This window comes from Leptodactylus fuscus, chromosome 5, assembly GCF_031893055.1.
Source record: "Leptodactylus fuscus isolate aLepFus1 chromosome 5, aLepFus1.hap2, whole genome shotgun sequence".
Taxonomy (NCBI): domain Eukaryota; kingdom Metazoa; phylum Chordata; class Amphibia; order Anura; family Leptodactylidae; genus Leptodactylus; species Leptodactylus fuscus.
In genome coordinates this window covers 220,126,706-220,144,686 of record NC_134269.1, presented here as the reverse complement: position 1 = coordinate 220,144,686, position 17,981 = coordinate 220,126,706, and the positions used below count along the sequence as shown (strand labels likewise).

At 52.0% G+C, this 17,981-nt stretch overlaps 1 protein-coding gene across 3 annotated transcripts; it reads left to right on the top strand.

Annotated features, from left to right (window-relative positions):
* Nucleotides 1-1,975: 1,975 nt before the first annotated feature.
* On the top strand, nucleotides 1,976-17,856 carry HIPK2 (homeodomain interacting protein kinase 2). Of its 3 annotated transcripts, none has more exons than XM_075275456.1 (14): nucleotides 1,976-3,054; nucleotides 7,240-7,363; nucleotides 8,458-8,577; nucleotides 8,942-9,028; nucleotides 9,788-9,972; nucleotides 10,496-10,658; nucleotides 10,744-10,870; nucleotides 10,958-11,079; nucleotides 11,197-11,336; nucleotides 11,570-11,752; nucleotides 12,603-12,887; nucleotides 14,223-14,470; nucleotides 14,558-14,724; nucleotides 15,809-17,856. In XM_075275456.1, the coding sequence occupies exons 1-14, from the start codon at nucleotides 1,976-1,978 to the stop codon at nucleotides 16,247-16,249; spliced, it is 3,471 nt and encodes a 1,156-aa protein (XP_075131557.1). In that variant the 3' UTR covers nucleotides 16,250-17,856. The 3 variants fall into 3 exon arrangements, with proteins under 3 accessions (XP_075131557.1, XP_075131556.1, XP_075131555.1); XM_075275455.1 differs by having other exon boundaries at nucleotides 11,194-11,336; XM_075275454.1 differs by having other exon boundaries at nucleotides 10,958-11,336.
* The last annotated feature ends 125 nt before the right edge of the window (nucleotides 17,857-17,981 follow it).

Sequence of the window (17,981 nt, the reverse complement as noted above, 5' to 3'; positions counted from 1 at the left end):
CAGGAGAATACAATCTATTACTATCTGTTATCAGCCATGTCAGGAGGGGAGAGGCCGACTGTAGGACAGGGGAATACAATCTATTACTATCTGTTATCAGCCATGTCAGGAGAGGAGAGGCCGACTGTAGGACAGAGGAATACAATCTATTACTATCTGTTATCAGCCATGTCAGGAGAGGCCGACTGTAGGACAGGGGAATACAATCTATTACTATCTGTTATCAGCCATGTCAGGAGAGGAGAGGCCGACTGTAGGACAGGGGAATACAATCTATTACTATCTGTTATCAGCCATGTCAGGAGAGGAGAGGCCGACTGTAGGACAGGAGAATACAATCTATTACTATCTGGTATCTGCCATGTCAGGAGAGGAGAGGCCGACTGTAGGACAGGAGAATACAATCTATTACTATCTGTTATCAGCCATGTCAGGAGAGGAGAGGCCGACTGTAGGACAGGAGAATACAATCTATTACTATCTGTTATCAGCCATGTCAGGAGAGGAGAGGCCGACTGTAGGACCGGGGAATACAATCTATTACTATCTGTTATCAGCCATGTCAGGAGAGGAGAGGCCGACTGTAGGACAGGGGAATACAATCTATTACTATCTGTTATCAGCCATGTCAGGAGAGGAGAGGCCGACTGTAGGACCGGGGAATACAATCTATTACTATCTGTTATCAGCCATGTCAGGAGAGGAGAGGCCGACTGTAGGACAGGAGAATACAATCTATTACTATCTGTTATCAGCCATGTCAGGAGAGGAGAGGCCGACTGTAGGACAGAGGAATACAATCTATTACTATCTGTTATCAGCCATGTCAGGAGAGGCCGACTGTAGGACAGGGGAATACAATCTATTACTATCTGTTATCAGCCATGTCAGGAGAGGAGAGGCCGACTGTAGGACAGGGGAATACAATCTATTACTATCTGTTATCAGCCATGTCAGGAGAGGAGAGGCCGACTGTAGGACAGGAGAATACAATCTATTACTATCTGGTATCTGCCATGTCAGGAGAGGAGAGGCCGACTGTAGGACAGGAGAATACAATCTATTACTATCTGTTATCAGCCATGTCAGGAGGGGAGAGGCCGACTGTAGGACAGGGGAATACAATCTATTACTATCTGTTATCTGCCATGTCAGGAGGGGAGAGGCCGACTGTAGGACAGGGGAATACAATCTATTACTATCTGGTATCTGCCATGTCAGGAGAGGAGAGGCCGACTGTAGGACAGGAGAATACAATCTATTACTATCTGTTATCAGCCATGTCAGGAGAGGAGAGGCCGACTGTAGGACAGGAGAATACAATCTATTACTATCTGTTATCAGCCATGTCAGGAGGGGAGAGGCCGACTGTAGGACGGGAATACAATCTATTACTATCTGTTATCAGCCATGTCAGGAGAGGAGAGGCCGACTGTAGGACAGGAGAATACAATCTATTACTATCTGTTATCAGCCATGTCAGGAGAGGAGAGGCCGACTGTAGGACAGGGGAATACAATCTATTACTATCTGTTATCAGCCATGTCAGGAGAGGAGAGGCCGACTGTAGGACCGGGGAATACAATCTATTACTATCTGTTATCAGCCATGTCAGGAGGGGAGAGGCCGACTGTAGGACACAGGAATACAATCTATTACTATCTGTTATCAGCCATGTCAGGAGAGGAGAGGCCGACTGTAGGACAGGGGAATACAATCTATTACTATCTGTTATCAGCCATGTCAGGAGAGGAGAGGCCGACTGTAGGACACAGGAATACAATCTATTACTATCTGTTATCAGCCATTAAGCATCACTAAATTTTTTAATGCTTGTACTTGAAATATAAAATGGTGAATTGGGGGCAGAGCTGTGACTACCTGCTGTACTCTATATAGTAGTTTGATCTAGATGTTTCTACCATTCTGGATATCTGCTCAGCCAATCACTTGTCTTCTTTTTTTCCCCATAGGTATGGCCTCTTCCTTGTACACGTTCTCCTCCCACACCCTCCCGTTGTCCTCCTTCTGTAGCGTGAAGAAGCCAAAGTTGGAAGTGAGCTCCACCTGGGATATGACCGGATACGGCTGCCACAGCAAGGTCTATAACCCAGGAAAGAGCAGCTCTACGTCCGGGCAGCCGGTTCTCTCCCACGCTTCCCTCCTTCAGGCACCTTTTGAGCAGACGGTCATCTTCCCGACCAGCGCTGGTCACATTGTGGTGACCTCTTCTTCCAGTAGCGGGTCTTCAGCAGCGGCACCAGCGAGCGGTCAGACGCTCGGCGGCCCTCAGACCAACCTGATGCGTCGCAGCACGGTCAACCTTCTGGACACGTACCAGAAGTGCGGCTTGAAGAGGAAGTGCGAGGAGCTGGACAACGGCAGCGTGCAGATTGTAGACGAACATCTTCCCATGACCCAGAACAATGCGAGCGGGGCCACAGCTGCGACCACCTCCACCGCCACCTCCAAGAACAGCGGCTCCAACAGCGAAGGAGACTACCAGCTGGTGCAACACGAGGTCCTCTGCTCCATGACCAATACATACGAAGTCTTGGAGTTCCTGGGCCGGGGCACTTTTGGGCAGGTGGTCAAGTGCTGGAAACGAGGCACCAATGAGATTGTGGCAATCAAGATCTTGAAGAATCACCCGTCCTACGCCAGGCAGGGGCAGATCGAAGTCAGTATCTTGGCCCGGCTCAGCACGGAGAGCGCTGACGACTACAACTTTGTCAGGGCCTACGAGTGTTTCCAGCACAAGAACCACACCTGCCTGGTCTTCGAGATGTTGGAGCAGAACCTCTACGACTTCCTGAAGCAGAACAAGTTCAGCCCGCTGCCGCTCAAGTACATCAGGCCGGTGCTGCAGCAGGTGGGAACGGCGCTCATGAAGCTGAAGAGCCTCGGGCTTATCCACGCCGACCTCAAACCCGAGAACATCATGCTGGTTGACCCTTCCAGGCAGCCCTACCGGGTCAAAGTCATTGATTTTGGTTCTGCAAGTCACGTGTCTAAAGCTGTGTGTTCCACCTACCTGCAGTCCAGATATTACAGGTGAGTCCTGGTCATGTGATCTAGTAGGGCAGCCATGATACATGGTGGTGTATGGTGGCCTAGTGGTCACTCAGACAGGAAGTCAGCGCTTGCTAGGCAACATAATACAGGGATTCTGCAAAGTATGTGATAGAAACATAACGAAATGTGTCCCGTCACTGCTGGTGGGGTCCCCTTTAAGAGCGACACCTGCCGGGCTCCGCGCCCTCCCTCGTGTCTTATAATCTGCCGGATCTCTGATTGCATTAATGTCACCGCTAATCCTCCTAGGTGCGGTATTGGTAAAAATAGACTGTAATCACCAGAAGCGCAGAGTTACGCAAAACGCCAGATAATACCGCCATATACAGGCCGTGTGTGTAATGTGTCCGTGTAGTCACCTGTCCTCTGTATCACACGAGCTGCCCTCTCCAGGGGGTCTCAGACGGTCCCCAAATGTCCTCATCTCAACCCCCATCGTCTCCAGGGATTTGTCCTAATGAAATTACCCAGCGGTGCAGGATGGGGGGAGTATCACACGTAGTGGGCTTAGATACACCGCTCAGTATACAGTATCACACGTAGTGGGCTTAGATACACCGCTCAGTATACAGTATCACACAGGATAGGATTAGATACACAGCTCAGTATACAGTATCACACAGGATAGGATTAGATACAGCTCTCTATACAGTATCACACAGGATAGGATTAGATACACCGCTCAGTATACAGTATCACACAGGATAGGATTAGAAACACAGCTCAGTATACAGTATCACATAGGATTAGATACACAGCTCAGTATACAGTATCACACAGGATAGGATTAGATACAGCTCTCTATACAGTATCACACAGGATAGGATTAGATACACCGCTCAGTATACAGTATCACACAGGATAGGATTAGAAACACAGCTCAGTATACAGTATCACATAGGATTAGATACACAGCTCAGTATACAGTATCACACAGGATAGGATTAGATACAGCTCAGTATACAGTATCACACAGGATAGGATTAGATACACAGCTCAGTATACAGTATCACACAGGATAGGATTAGATACACAGCTCAGTATACAGTATCACACGGGATAGGATTAGATACACAGCTCAGTATACAGTATCACACAGGATAGGATTAGATACACGGCTCAGTATATAGTATCACACAGGATAGGATTAGATACACGGCTCAGTATACAGTATCACACAGGATAGGATTAGATACACAGCTCAGTATACAGTATCACACAGGATAGGCTTAGATACACAGCTCAGTATACAGTATCACACAGGATAGGATTAGATACACAGCTCAGTATATAGTATCACACAGGGTAGGATTAGATACACAGCTCAGTATACAGTATCACACAGGATAGGATTAGATACACAGCTCAGTATACAGTATCACACAGGATAGGATTAGATACACCGCTCAGTATACAGTATCACACAGGATAGGATTAGATACACCGCTCAGTATACAGTATCACACAGGATAGGATTAGATACACAGCTCAGTATACAGTATCACACAGGATAGGATTAGATACACCGCTCAGCAGTGTCACATATAGTGGGCTTAGATACACAGCTCAGCGGACAGTGTCACATATGATGGGCTTAGATACCCCAGTGCTGCAGTGCTCTGCCCCTTTACGCTATTTATCCTGACTACTGACAACCTCTTCTTTGGGATTGTGCAGTAACCCCTGGTGTGCCGGTGTCTGCAGCCTCCATGCTGGCGTTCTCCCTCCTCCCGCCCTCCTTTCCCGTCTCCCTCATTGTCATGGCTCTTTCTGCACTCTGCTCACGACTGGCGGATAAGACTGGAATTTTTTTTCCCTGAGATTCTGCAACACAGTGCGGACGATGGCGGCGTTGGCGTCTCCCCCCTGCTGGCAGCTGTGCGGCCTGGAGGAGAGGGAAGGAGATGGCAGCAGAGATTCCTCCCCCATCCTTCCCTCTGTACCTAAAAATGAGGCGGCAGCCATATATAACCGGACATGGAGCCCATCAGCATGCATGTGACACCGCCAGCTGGGTGCATGGCTGCAGATAGACTCCGAACGTGTTCTGTGGGGGATGAGCAGTGACAACCACGTAGAAGGCTTTCCATGGTTGTCGCCCTCTACCCTTATGTGTATTAAAGGGGCGGACACCCGCGTTCACACAAACCCCAATGGCCGCCTGTCTTCCTCTGTTCAGTCATCACTGCAGTTCTGAGGTTTTATTCATGAACCAGTAAGCCCAGGATGAGCAGAGCCGCCTAGAGAAGCTGCAGCGCACTCGGTGTGGTCATTTCCATACGTTATTACTGATAGCTGGCGCTATATACATGGTCCTGTATCTTTAAGACGAGGCCTTAGCAACCAGGTGACACATCAGGTGTGACATACCATGGCAACCAATCAGGTGACTGCTTTCATTTTCACGCCTGCTGTAGAGGCCAATCAGATTCCAGCTTTCATCCTTCTGTTATGTGATGCCACGAGCCGATTGGTTGCCATGGACCACCTGTGTATTAATGGCGGCTCCAGGCCCGAGGTCACGTTATTATGTCTAATATTTCCCTGACGTCTTAGAGATTGTTGTTGACGGTTTTGACAGGTGACAAATGGGCGTGGCTAAGACGGGTAAAGCTTATCTGCCATGTCCCGCGCCGCAGTGATAGATTCGCCACCATGATATTAAGAAATCCGTCATGTTGTGTCTCAGGCCGTGTTTTTACTGTAGATTTACGGTTGTGCGACTAGTGAGAATGTATTGTGCGGTTATTCCAGCCGGTAGCGGGCAGGACTGATAACCGCACTGTTGTGTATACATCGGCACACTCAGCTCTGCTATTCCGTCCTGACCCTCCTGCCGGGCGGCCTCGCGGTCGCATTGTTGTGGGTGATCCCGAGTAGATGGCGGTGATACAGGGCTCGGATACACCTGCATTGCAGTGCGATTTCTCCGGAGACATCTGCTATTCCGCCGGTTTGGAGATTTACGTTCTGTACCTGCAGGAAGTCTTCCCGCCCCTCCCCCTCCGTGTGCGCGGTGCAAAGATCGCCATACACAATTACGGATGACAGATCTGCATAGTTATGCCCTGAAACAAGATGCTGGGAGTTGTAGTCCTGACGTTACTGGCTGCCGGCCATAAATATAATACCGCTCAGTAGTGTTAGTACCGCATCATTGCTATTCTGGATTGTGTATATTACTGGGTTATGTGTAAGATTACGGCATGTTCTAGAACCGTCTGGTGTATAATGTTATATAGATGTTCTAGAACAGTCTGGCGTATATTACAGGATGTTCTAGATCAGTCTGGTGTATAATATTATATGGATGTTCTAGATAGGTCTGGTGTATAATATTACATGATGTTCTAGACCGATCTGGTGTATAATATTTGGTCTGGTGTAATGATATTATATGGACGTTCTATATCGGGCTAGCTTATAACATTACAGGGGTGTTCTAGATCGGTCTGGTGCATGATATTATATGGGTGTTCTAGATCGGTCTAGCATACATTACAGGGATGTTCTAGATGAGTCTGGCGTATAATATTACATGATGTTCTAGATCAGTCTGGTGTATGATATTATAGGGGTGTTCTAGATTGGTCTGGCGTATAATATTACATGATGTTCTAGATCAGTCTGGTGTATGATATTATAGGGACGTTCTAGATGAGTCTGGTGTATAATATTACATGATGTTCTAGATCAGTCTGTTGTATGATATTATAGGGGTGTTCTAGATCGGCCTAGCATATAACATTATAGGGGCGTTCTAGATCGGTCTTGCGTATAATATTACATAATGTTCTAGATCGGTCTGGTGTATGATATTATATGGGTGTTCTAGATCGGTCTAGCATACATTACAGGGATGTTCTAGATGAGTCTGGCGTATAATATTACATGATGTTCTAGATCAGTCTGGTGTATGATATTATAGGGGTGTTCTAGATTGGTCTGGCGTATAATATTACATGATGTTCTAGATCAGTCTGGTGTATGATATTATAGGGGTGTTCTAGATCGGTCTTGCGTATGATATTACAGGATGTTCTACATTAACCCTTTCTAGCTCTGGGATGTGCTCAGTAGGCTACATTAACCCTTCTGTGCCCCCGTTACTCCGCTCCTCCAGTCTCTCGTGTATAATAACTCCCATCATCCTCTCTCTCTCAGGGCTCCGGAGATTATTCTGGGATTACCGTTCTGTGAGGCCATTGACATGTGGTCTTTGGGGTGTGTGATAGCCGAGCTGTTCTTGGGGTGGCCGCTGTACCCGGGAGCCTCTGAGTACGATCAGGTGAGTGTCTTCTGTCTGTCTGTATGGCGGCCCTGCACTGCAGTCCGTTGCTCTCTGTTATCAGTCCGTTGCTCTCTGTTGTCAGTCCCTTGCTCTCTGTTGTCAGTCCCTTGCTCTCTGTTGTCAGTCCGTTGCTCTCTGTTGTCAGTCCGTTGCTCTCTGTTGTCAGTCCCTTGCTCTCTGTTGTCAGTCCCTTGCTCTCTGTTGTCAGTCCCTTGCTCTCTGTTGTCAGTCCCTTGCTCTCTGTTGTCAGTCCCTTGCTCTCTGTTGTCAGTCCCTTGCTCTCTGTTGTCAGTCCCTTGCTCTCTGTTATCAGTCCCTTGCTCTCTGTTATCAGTCCCTTGCTCTCTGTTATCAGTCCCTTGCTCTCTGTTGTCAGTCCCTTGCTCTCTGTTATCAGCCCGTTGCTCTCTGTTGTCAGTCCGTTGCTCTCTGTTATCAGTCCGTTGCTCTCTGTTATCAGCCCGTTGCTCTCTGTTGTCAGTCCGTTGCTCTCTGTTATCAGTCCGTTGCTCTCTGTTATCAGTCCGTTGCTCTCTGTTATCAGTCCCTTGCTCTCTGTTATCAGCCCGTTGCTCTCTGTTGTCAGCCCGTTGCTCTCTGTTGTCAGCCCGTTGCTCTCTGTTGTCAGTCCGTTGCTCTCTGTTGTCAGTCCGTTGCTCTCTGTTGTCAGTCCGTTGCTCTCTGTTGTCAGTCCCTTGCTCTCTGTTGTCAGTCCCTTGCTCTCTGTTGTCAGTCCGTTGCTCTCTGTTGTCAGTCCCTTGCTCTCTGTTGTCAGTCCCTTGCTCTCTGTTGTCAGTCCCTTGCTCTCTGTTGTCAGTCCCTTGCTCTCTGTTGTCAGTCCCTTGCTCTCTGTTGTCAGTCCCTTGCTCTCTGTTGTCAGTCCCTTGCTCTCTGTTGTCAGTCCCTTGCTCTCTGTTGTCAGTCCCTTGCTCTCTGTTGTCAGTCCCTTGCTCTCTGTTGTCAGTCCCTTGCTCTCTGTTGTCAGTCCCTTGCTCTCTGTTGTCAGTCCCTTGCTCTCTGTTGTCAGTCCCTTGCTCTCTGTTGTCAGTCCCTTGCTCTCTGTTATCAGTCCGTTGTCTCTCTCCTCACAGATCCGCTATATCTCCCAGACTCAGGGTCTTCCTGCAGAATATCTCCTCAGCTCCGGGACCAAGACCACCAGGTTCTTTAATCGGGACGGCGACTCCCCATATCCGCTGTGGAGACTGAAGGTGGGAGGAGCTGCCGTAGTATAAGCCGTGACTCTGCCGTTCTTCTAGTCTAGAGAATTCCATTAATTCCGGATTATCGGACTGTTCTATACAACGCGGTGACGTCACCTCAGGGTGTTAATGCCTCTGATGCCATTGGCTGGCGCAGTCATGTGACCTCACTAGATGACGACAGGTTTATGAAGTAGATGACTTAGCCCCTCCCACTGTGCACCTACCAGGGTCACATGACTTCCACATAGGCCTGGCTCAGGGGTGTCAACCCCCGGGAGCCCTTCACAAGGGGTTGTGGGGCCGATGGCGGCAGTAGATTGTCGTCCGCCATCGTCCTCTTCATGTGACCTCCATCTTTGTTTTTCCGCAGACGCCTGATGACCACGAGTCTGAAACCGGCATCAAATCCAAGGAGGCGAGAAAGTACATCTTCAACTGCCTGGACGACATGGCTCAGGTGTGTGCTAGAGGGTGGCGGGCGGGGGTGTGAGGCCTGCCGAATTGTACACGCCTGATCCTGAGTGTAGAGGGGTGTATAGAGGGGGGTATAGAAGGGTGTATAGGGGGTGTATAGGGGTGTATAGGGGGTACAGAGGGGTGTATAGGGTGTATAGAGGGGTATATAGTGGTGAATTGGTACGGGCGGGGGTAGGAGGCCTGCCGAATTGTACACGCCTGATCCTGAGTGTAGAGGGGTGTATAGGGGGTATAGAGGGGTGTATAGGGTGTATAGAGGGGTATATAGTGGTGAATAGGTATGGGCGGGGGTGTGAGGCCTGCCGAATTGTACACGCCTGATCCCGAGTGTAGAGGGGTGTATAGGGGGTATAGAGGGGTGTGTAGGGGGTATAGAGGGGTGTATAGTGGTGAATAGGTGGGCGGGGGGGATATGAGGCCTGCCGAATTGTACACGCCTGATCTCGAGTGTAGTGAGGACCGAGGGGTATAGTTGGGTATAGAGGGATGTATAGGGGGTATAGAAGGGTATATAGTAGTGAATAAGGGGTGTATAGGGGTATAGCGTGGTGTCCAGCAGGGGGACACGGGGCCTGCCACGCCTCACCTCCCCACTGATAAGACTTGCATGCTCAGCTCATGTATGGGGGGGTGGAAGGAATGGCTGCCAGTCTATTGGCTGTGTATGGCCTCCATTAGTGACGTGGCCCCTCCCCTGATCCCGCCCACACCTCCTGACTGTTTCCATCTTCTACGGCAGGTTAACATGACCTCGGACTTGGAAGGCAGCGACATGCTGGTGGAGAAGGCGGACCGGCGGGAGTTCATTGACCTGCTGAAGAAAATGCTGACCATCGACGCCGATAAGAGGATAACCCCCATCGAGACCCTCAACCATCCGTTTGTCACAATGACCCATCTCTTGGACTTCCCGCATAGCTCACAGTACGGCGACTTCCAGGGTCCATGGGGGAGGGGGGGTCTGAAGGCTGGTTCAATGCTGGGGGAGGGGGGTGCTGCACAGAAAGGCCTAGTAAAAACAACCCGATTGACCAATATAAATGTGATATCGCCCCCTGGGGGGAAGGAGGGGCATCATATTTTTTTCTTTATTAATCCTAAATTTCTTAAGTTTGGGTTGTCAGATAACCTTGTAGAAGCTATATGGGGGGAGGGGAATGACCCCAGACAGGCGGTGATATTAGGTGGAGTTCCCCTTTAAATGTCTACCATAGCTGCATGGGTTGTCAGATAACCTTGTAGAAGCTATATGGGGGAGGGGTAGGACCCCAGACAGGCGGTGATATTAGGTAGAGTTCCCCTTTAACTCTCTTCTTCCTCATGTGATTTTGACTTCGCTCAGTAACATTGCGTCTTCTTCGTCTCTTCCCCCGACTTCTGCTCTTCTCCACTTGCCCCTCCCCCCTGGACTACGTGCCCCCTGCTTTCTGCCCCTTTCTATCCGCAGTGTAAAGTCTTGCTTCCAGAATATGGAGATCTGCAAGAGACGGGTGAATATGTACGACACTGTGAACCACAGCAAGACCCCCTTCATCACGCACGTGGCCCCCAGCACCTCCACCAACCTCACCATGACGTTCAGCAACCAGCTGAATACTGTGCACAGCCAGGTAGGTGCCCCTCCCCCGCGCTCTGTGTCGCCGGCACCCCGCGGTCTCTTCTACATCGGGCTCATCTGCTCTCTCCTTGTCGCAGCCCTCCGCAGCCTCCATGGCAGCCGTCGCCCAGAGGAGCATGCCCCTCCAGACTGGAGCCACGCAGATCTGTGCCCGGCCTGACCCCTTCCAGCAGGCTCTGATCGTCTGTCCTCCAGCTTTCCAAGGTAAGGACCTACAGCCCGGAGGTGAGAGCGGACGCCGCCCTGGACTACCTTAGACGGCCCTGACACCCGTGTCTGTCTCTTCCTCAGGGCTGCAGACCTCTCCTTCCAAACATGGCGGCTACTCTGTGCGAATGGATAACACGGTCCCTCTGGTGACGCAAACAGCCAGCGCTCAAGCTCTGCAGATCCAGCCGGGGCTCCTGACACAGGTACGAGGAGAACGTCCCCCAAAGATGGCTGCTGATTGTAATGCCTGGCTTTTGTTGCTGGGGGCGCAGTCTATATGTGTGTGCACCATAAAGCATTGTGTCTTCTCTCTGCAGCAGGCATGGCCCAGCGGCACCCAGCAGATACTTCTACCCCCCGCCTGGCAGCAGCTGGCAGGAGTGGCGGCTCACACCTCGGTGCAGCACGCTGCCGTCATCCCAGACAGCATGACAGGCAGCCAGCAGCTGGCAGACTGGAGGTAAGTCGTCCTGACGCTGTGACTCGGGGGAGAGAGCGGGCCAAAGGAGCTGGAAATAGAATTCGTAGTCACTGGAACGTTCTAGACTTGTGGAATATTATATTATTACTTGTATTACGTATAACAATGTGACCTAATAGTAATGAGCAATAATACAATATAATATAAGTAGCCCAAGCAGTAATATACGCAATGGAATAGTTATATTGTATGATATTCTTATTAATCTCCAGGAACTCTCATGCCCATGGTGGCCACTATAATCCCATCATGCAGCAGCCGGCGCTCCTCGCAGGTCATGTGACGTTACCCTCCGCCCAACCATTGAATGTGGGTGTGGCTCATGTCATGAGACAACAGCCAACCAGCAGTGCTTCCTCCTCCTCCCGCAAAAAGCAGCATCACTCCTCAGTCAGGTAAGAGCGCCTGGACACACAACTGATCCTGTACTGTATTATACTCCAGAGCTGCGCTCACTATTCTGCTGGTACAGTCACTGTGTACATACATTACATTACTTATCCTGTATTATACTCCAGAGCTGCGCTCACTATTCTGCTGGTACAGTCACTGTGTACATACATTACATTACTTATCCTGTATTATACTCCAGAGCTGCGCTCACTATTCTGCTGGTGCAGTCACTGTGTACATACATTACATTACTTATCCTGTATTATACTTCAGAGCTGCGCTCACTATTCTGCTGGTACAGTCACTGTGTACATACATTACATTACTTATCCTGTATTATACTCCAGAGCTGCGCTCACTATTCTGCTGGTACAGTCACTGTGTACATACATTACATTACTTATCCTGTATTATACTCCAGAGCTGCGCTCACTATTCTGCTGGTACAGTCACTGTGTACATACATTACATTACTTATCCTGTATTATACTCCAGAGCTGCGCTCACTATTCTGCTGGTGCAGTCACTGTGTACATACATTACATTACTTATCCTGTATTATACTTCAGAGCTGCGCTCACTATTCTGCTGGTACAGTCACTGTGTACATACATTACATTACTTATCCTGTATTATACTCCAGAGCTGCGCTCACTATTCTGCTGGTGCAGTCACTGTGTACATACATTACATTACTTATCCTGTATTATACTCCAGAGCTGCGCTCACTATTCTGCTGGTACAGTCACTGTGTACATACATTACATTACTTATCCTGTATTATTCTCCAGAGCTGCGCTCACTATTCTGCTCACTCATTTTTAACCCTTTGTATCTTTTTACATCCTATAGAAATAGCTCCTCCTACGAGGTCTCATCCAGCCAATCACACAGCTCCCCCCAGCGTTCCAAACGTGTGAAGGAGAACACCCCCCCTCGCTGCTCCGTACCTCAGAGTTCAGCTCCGTGTGGCCCCTCCATCACCTGCGGCTGGGGGGAGAGCTCTCTGGGTCCTTCCCGTGTTGACCATCAGCGGCAAACAATCGTCATCCCAGACACTCCGAGCCCGGCGGTCAGCGTCATCACCATCAGCAGTGACACCGACGAGGAGGAGGAGCAGAAACACGTGGCCCCCAGGTCAGAGCCAGTACATTGTCTCAGAAGTTACACAGGGTCTCTTAAAGGAGAGGTCCACCAATGTATAGTGGGGGTGCGAGTACCATGACCCTGCAGAGTCAGCTCATATCTAATAGATAAGATTAGCCAAAAGGGCAACTCCTTCTAAAGCTTGTGTATAGTAAACCCTTCCCTTTTCTCTGAAGACCGTCACTCCCAAATCAGCAAATCCACTCCCCCCTAAATCCTGAACACAAGCACCCCGCCACTCCTGAGGAGAACAAGGGATTCCGACAGATTCCTCTGGATCTCCGCTGCCTTCCTGGACCTCCTTCTTTTTCTCCTCCAGATCCTTCATACCCTTCCAGAATCTATTTCCCCTCCCCTCTCTGGCAGACTCCTCCCTCCCCTGCCCGGCTCCTCCCTCCCCTTCCTCCCCTGCCCGGCTCCTTCCTCCCCTGCCCGGCTCCTTCCTCCCCTGCCCGGCTCCTTCCTCCCCTGCCCGGCTCCTCCCTCCCCTTCCTCCCCTGTCCGCTCCTTCCTCCCCTGCGGATTCCTTCCTCTCCTCCCTCCCCTGCCCGTCTCCTCCCTCCCCTGCCCGTCTCCTTCCTCTCCTCCCTCCCCTGCCCGTCTCCTTCCTCTCCTCCCTCCCCTGCCCGGCTCCTTCCTCCCCTGCCCGGCTCCTTCCTCCCCTGCCCGGCTCCTTCCTCCCCTGCCCGGCTCCTTCCTCCCCTGCCCGGCTCCTTCCTCCCCTGCCCGGCTCCTTCCTCCCCTGCCCGGCTCCTCCCTCCCCTGCCCGGCTCCTCCCTCCCCTGCCCGGCTCCTCCCTCCCCTGCCCGGCTCCTCCCTCCCCTGCCCGACTCCTCCCTCCCCTGCGGACTCCTTCCTCCCCTGCCCGGCTCCTCCCTCACCTGCCCGGCTCCTCCCCTGCCTGGCTCCTCCCTCCCCTGCAGACTCCTTCCGCTCCTCCCTCTGCTTGTTTTATAGGCGCCATGGGAGGGGCCTGCAGACTTCGGGGTCTTTGTCTCTTTGTACCGCCTTTCCTCATCTGCTATATGGCGCTGTTCGTGGCACGTCCGTCAGTGGATGCTGACCCCTCCCCCACTCTTTCCACATACGTGGCCATTTTGTTCCCCACAGATTTTGGCTTCTGTCTTTTCATTCTGATCAGTTGAAGCTTTGTGAGTGACTGTCGCAGTTGGCGCTGTCTGGCGGCCATATTGTTTGGGGTAATTTCCGTTAATTGGTACAATAAGTGACTGCAGGTTTTGCTCTTAGCGCCCCCTGGTGGCTTTTCATGGTCATTGTTTTGTGTGGCTTTTATTAACCCTCATTTTTCTGCGCCTTTTTCCTCAGCCTCCCCAAGCAGCGCCGGAACGTCATCAGCTGTGTCACGGTGCACGACTCCCCCATCTCGGACTCCTCCAGTAACACCAGCCCCTACGCTGCCACCGGGCAAAGACGTGCGGCCGCCAACAACGCTGCCCACGAGACCAAATGCCAGCCAGATGTCCCCTGCTCTACAAACTCTCGCACCATCATTGTGCCGCCCCTGAAGACCCAGCCCAGCGAGGGGCGACTGGAGTGTGAGCGGAGGCAGCCGGGTAAGTCCCATGTCCTAGTCAGGGCCACCAGTAGCCACAACTGAACAATCCCTTTAAGTGTCTGACTTCTGTGCGTCTCTCTGGCAGATACAACAAGTCACCACCACTCCTCCTCCTCCTACAAACCCAAATCCTCGTCCTCCACAGCGGCTTCCACTACACATTCCTCCAGCAGCTCTACCACGTCCGCCACGTACCGCCAGCCCCGAGCTGTGGGCCACGCCTTCCAGCAGCAGCCGCTCAACCTCAGCCAGGTAAGGCATGGAGTGGCAAGGGGGCGGGGCATTATAGGGGGTGGGAGGAGCAAAGGCTTAAGGCAATCCCTTATACTGAGTGCTTTGTGTGTCCGGGTCCCTGCTCTGGTGTCCAGTGGTTATTGCACCCACAATCCTCAGTGATTTGTGCTCCCATTCCCTGGAGTCGCTTGGATTATGCTCCCCGGTGACCAGTGATTTCTACACTTTGGTCTTAAGTGGTTTGTGCGCCCCGATCCCCGCAGTCGAATGGTTTGTGCGCCCCGATCCCCGCAGTCGAGCGGTTTGTGCTCCCCGATCCCCGCAGTCGAGTGGTTTGTGCCCCCCGATCCCCGCAGTCGAGTGGTTTGTGCCCCCTGATCCCCGCAGTAGAGGGGTTTGTGCGCCCCGATCCCCGCAGTCGAGCGGTTTGTGCGCCCCGATCCCCGCAGTCGGTTTGCCTGCCCCCTGATCCCCGCAGTTGAGGGGTTTGTGCGCCCTGATCCCCGCAGTTGAGTGGTTTGTGCCCCCCGATCCCCGCAGTTGAGCGGTTTGTGCTCCCTGATCCCCGCAGTCGAGCAGTTTGTGCCCCCCGATCCCCGCAGTTGAGTGGTTTGTGCGCCCCAATCCCCGCAGTTGAGCGGTTTGTGCCCCCTGATCCCCGCAGTCGAGTGGTTTGTGTGCCCTGATCCCCGCAGTCGAGTGGTTTGTGCTCCCCGATCCCTGCAGTCGAGTGGTTTGTGCTCCTCGATCCCCGCAGTCGAGTGGTTTGTGCCCCCTGATCCCTGCAGTCGAGCGATTTGTGCGCCCCAATCCCTGCAGTAGAGCGGTTTGTGCGCCCCGATCCCCGCAGTCGAGTGGTTTGTGCCCCCTGATCCCTGCAGTCGAGCGATTTGTGCGCCCCAATCCCTGCAGTAGAGCGGTTTGTGCGCCCCGATCCCCGCAGTCGAGCGGTTTGTGCCCCCTGATCCCCGCAGTAGAGGGGTTTGTGCGCCCCGATCCCCGCAGTCGAGCAGTTTGTGCCCCCCGATCCCCGCAGTCGGTTTGCCTGCCCCTGTCTGTAGTCGCGTCAGATCTTCTCACTCTCTCTTTTTTTCCTTCGCAGGTGTCTCAGCACATTAGCACAGAACGGTCTGGAGGCCACCGGAGGCAGCAGGCGTATATAACCCCCACCCTGGCCCAGGCTCCCTACTCCTTCCCGCACAACAGTCCCAGCCACGGGGCGGTCCACCCCCACCTGGCAGCCACCGCCCACCTGCCCAGCCAGCCGCACCTCTACACCTACACCGCACCAGCCGCCTTGGGCTCCACCGGCACTGTGGCTCATCTAGTGGCCTCTCAAGGATCAGCGCGCCACACCGCCTACCCCGCCAGCATCGTCCCCGTCAGCATGGCGCCCCGGCTGCTTCCATCTCCAAGTCTTCACCCCAGTCAGTACCAGGCACAGTTTGCCCATCAGACTTATATCCCGGCATCGCCCACCTCCACCGTCTACACTGGATACCCCCTGAGTCCGCCAAAGGTTAATCAGTACCCCTACATCTAGCCCTTGGCGGAGGAGACGGGACTGACGGGGGGCGCAGACTATTACTAGGTGGAGGTGCGGCGCCCGCTGGCAACTTTTACCCATTTCTTCCTCTTCCCTTGAGGACATCTGGTGGGAGATGCCATCCAGGCAGGAGGAGAGGGGGGTGCGGGGGAGCTGCCGAGTTCTGGACCTCTGGGCGCCTCGGCTCGGAGACCTCTCCCCCCTCTGCGGTTTGGAGGGTCCTCTCTCTCCCCTGGACTGTTGCTGTATTTATTGATCTTTAGACTTTTCGGCTCCTCGCCAGGATCGGGTGCCGTAGAGATCTAGAAGCTTATCCAGAGTCTATAGAGTTAGGGTTCCCCATCATTCGGAGACTCTCTAGTTTTTAATTTCTGGTTTTCTTTTAATCTGGGCGGAGAAGTTGAGGTGTATTTGCACTCTGCGCCAAAGGGAGACCCCACTGACTTCTGTTCTTGTCTTTTGTCCCCTCCCCCTCTAAGCCCCTCCTCTGTTTTTACAATGAGGGGGCGGGGCCGCTCTGGATACCTCTGATAACCTGTTTGCACCGCTTTTAGGCTTCGAGCCCCTCCCCCGGTGTGGGTTGCGATCATATTTTAGAAGGTTGTCGTCGTTTTTAGCGTTTTACAGGACGGCGGTCGCAGTTTTTTAAAATACCAAAAAAATATGAAAAAAAAAATCTACAATAATAATAATAAATAATAATAATTAATAATTAAAGGGGGAGGGGGAAGGTTTGACGTTGCGAAGAGGGATCTGGGATGTCGTGAGGGGGCGCGAGCAGGGGCGACCGTGGCGACGGCCTGGTGCGGCGAGGAAAGACCTGGCTACGTCTACCAGAGGAATGATGGGAAATGGCGCGGAAATGACCGGAAGGACTGGAAACGGACACAGCTGCTAATCAGTCACTTTACTGTCTGCTGGGACGGGGTAGCTCCTCCCCCGCGCTGTCTAAGCCCCGCCCATAGATCTATGGATAGATATATATATATATTTTGTTTCACTTTCGGGTTTGCACAATAGATTGACAACTTCTCCGTTTTTTTTCCCCGCCGTCCGATAAACACTAACCGTACAAGTTTCCCGGCATGTGACATCGTGATGTCCCGATCCCCGCGTGCGTGCGTGTGCGTGCTGCCCGCCATTTTATGTCCTCCGCTCCTAGTGCCTTACAAACCGCTGAACGTGTCTGGTCCTCGTTGTTTCTCTCACATCGTCCCCCGTTAGGTTGGTTGTCACCCCCGCCCCTCCTGGGACCCCCGCCCCCTTTTTCGTTCCTTTGTACCCCGCTACGTCTGAGGGGGTGACCTCCGTGTCTGTGAGTCCAGTATTAGTCGCGCTCACAACCTGTGTGCGAATAAAACCCGTAATAATCACCGTTGTGCGGCTTTCTGTTTAACCCCTTAGCGGCAGCGAGGCGCCTCCTGCACATTTTATTTTTTAATTATTATATTTTTTTTTTTTACAAGAAGGTTTTCAAAAACGAAAGAAATCTCAAGTGTCGGTGCGTTGCGATGTGAAGGAGGAGGAGCTTCTGTGCGAGCGGAGTAACCCCTTCTGTGCCGAGGAGGGAGAAACAAAGGGAATAAAAGACTTGTCATTTGTCAGATTTGTCCTAAGAGATTTATTTGATGGGAAATGTGACGCGGAGAACGGCGTGTCCTTCAGGGGGCGGGGCTGATGACATCACATGGGGACAATGATGATGTCACTGAATGGGTGGAGTTCACCT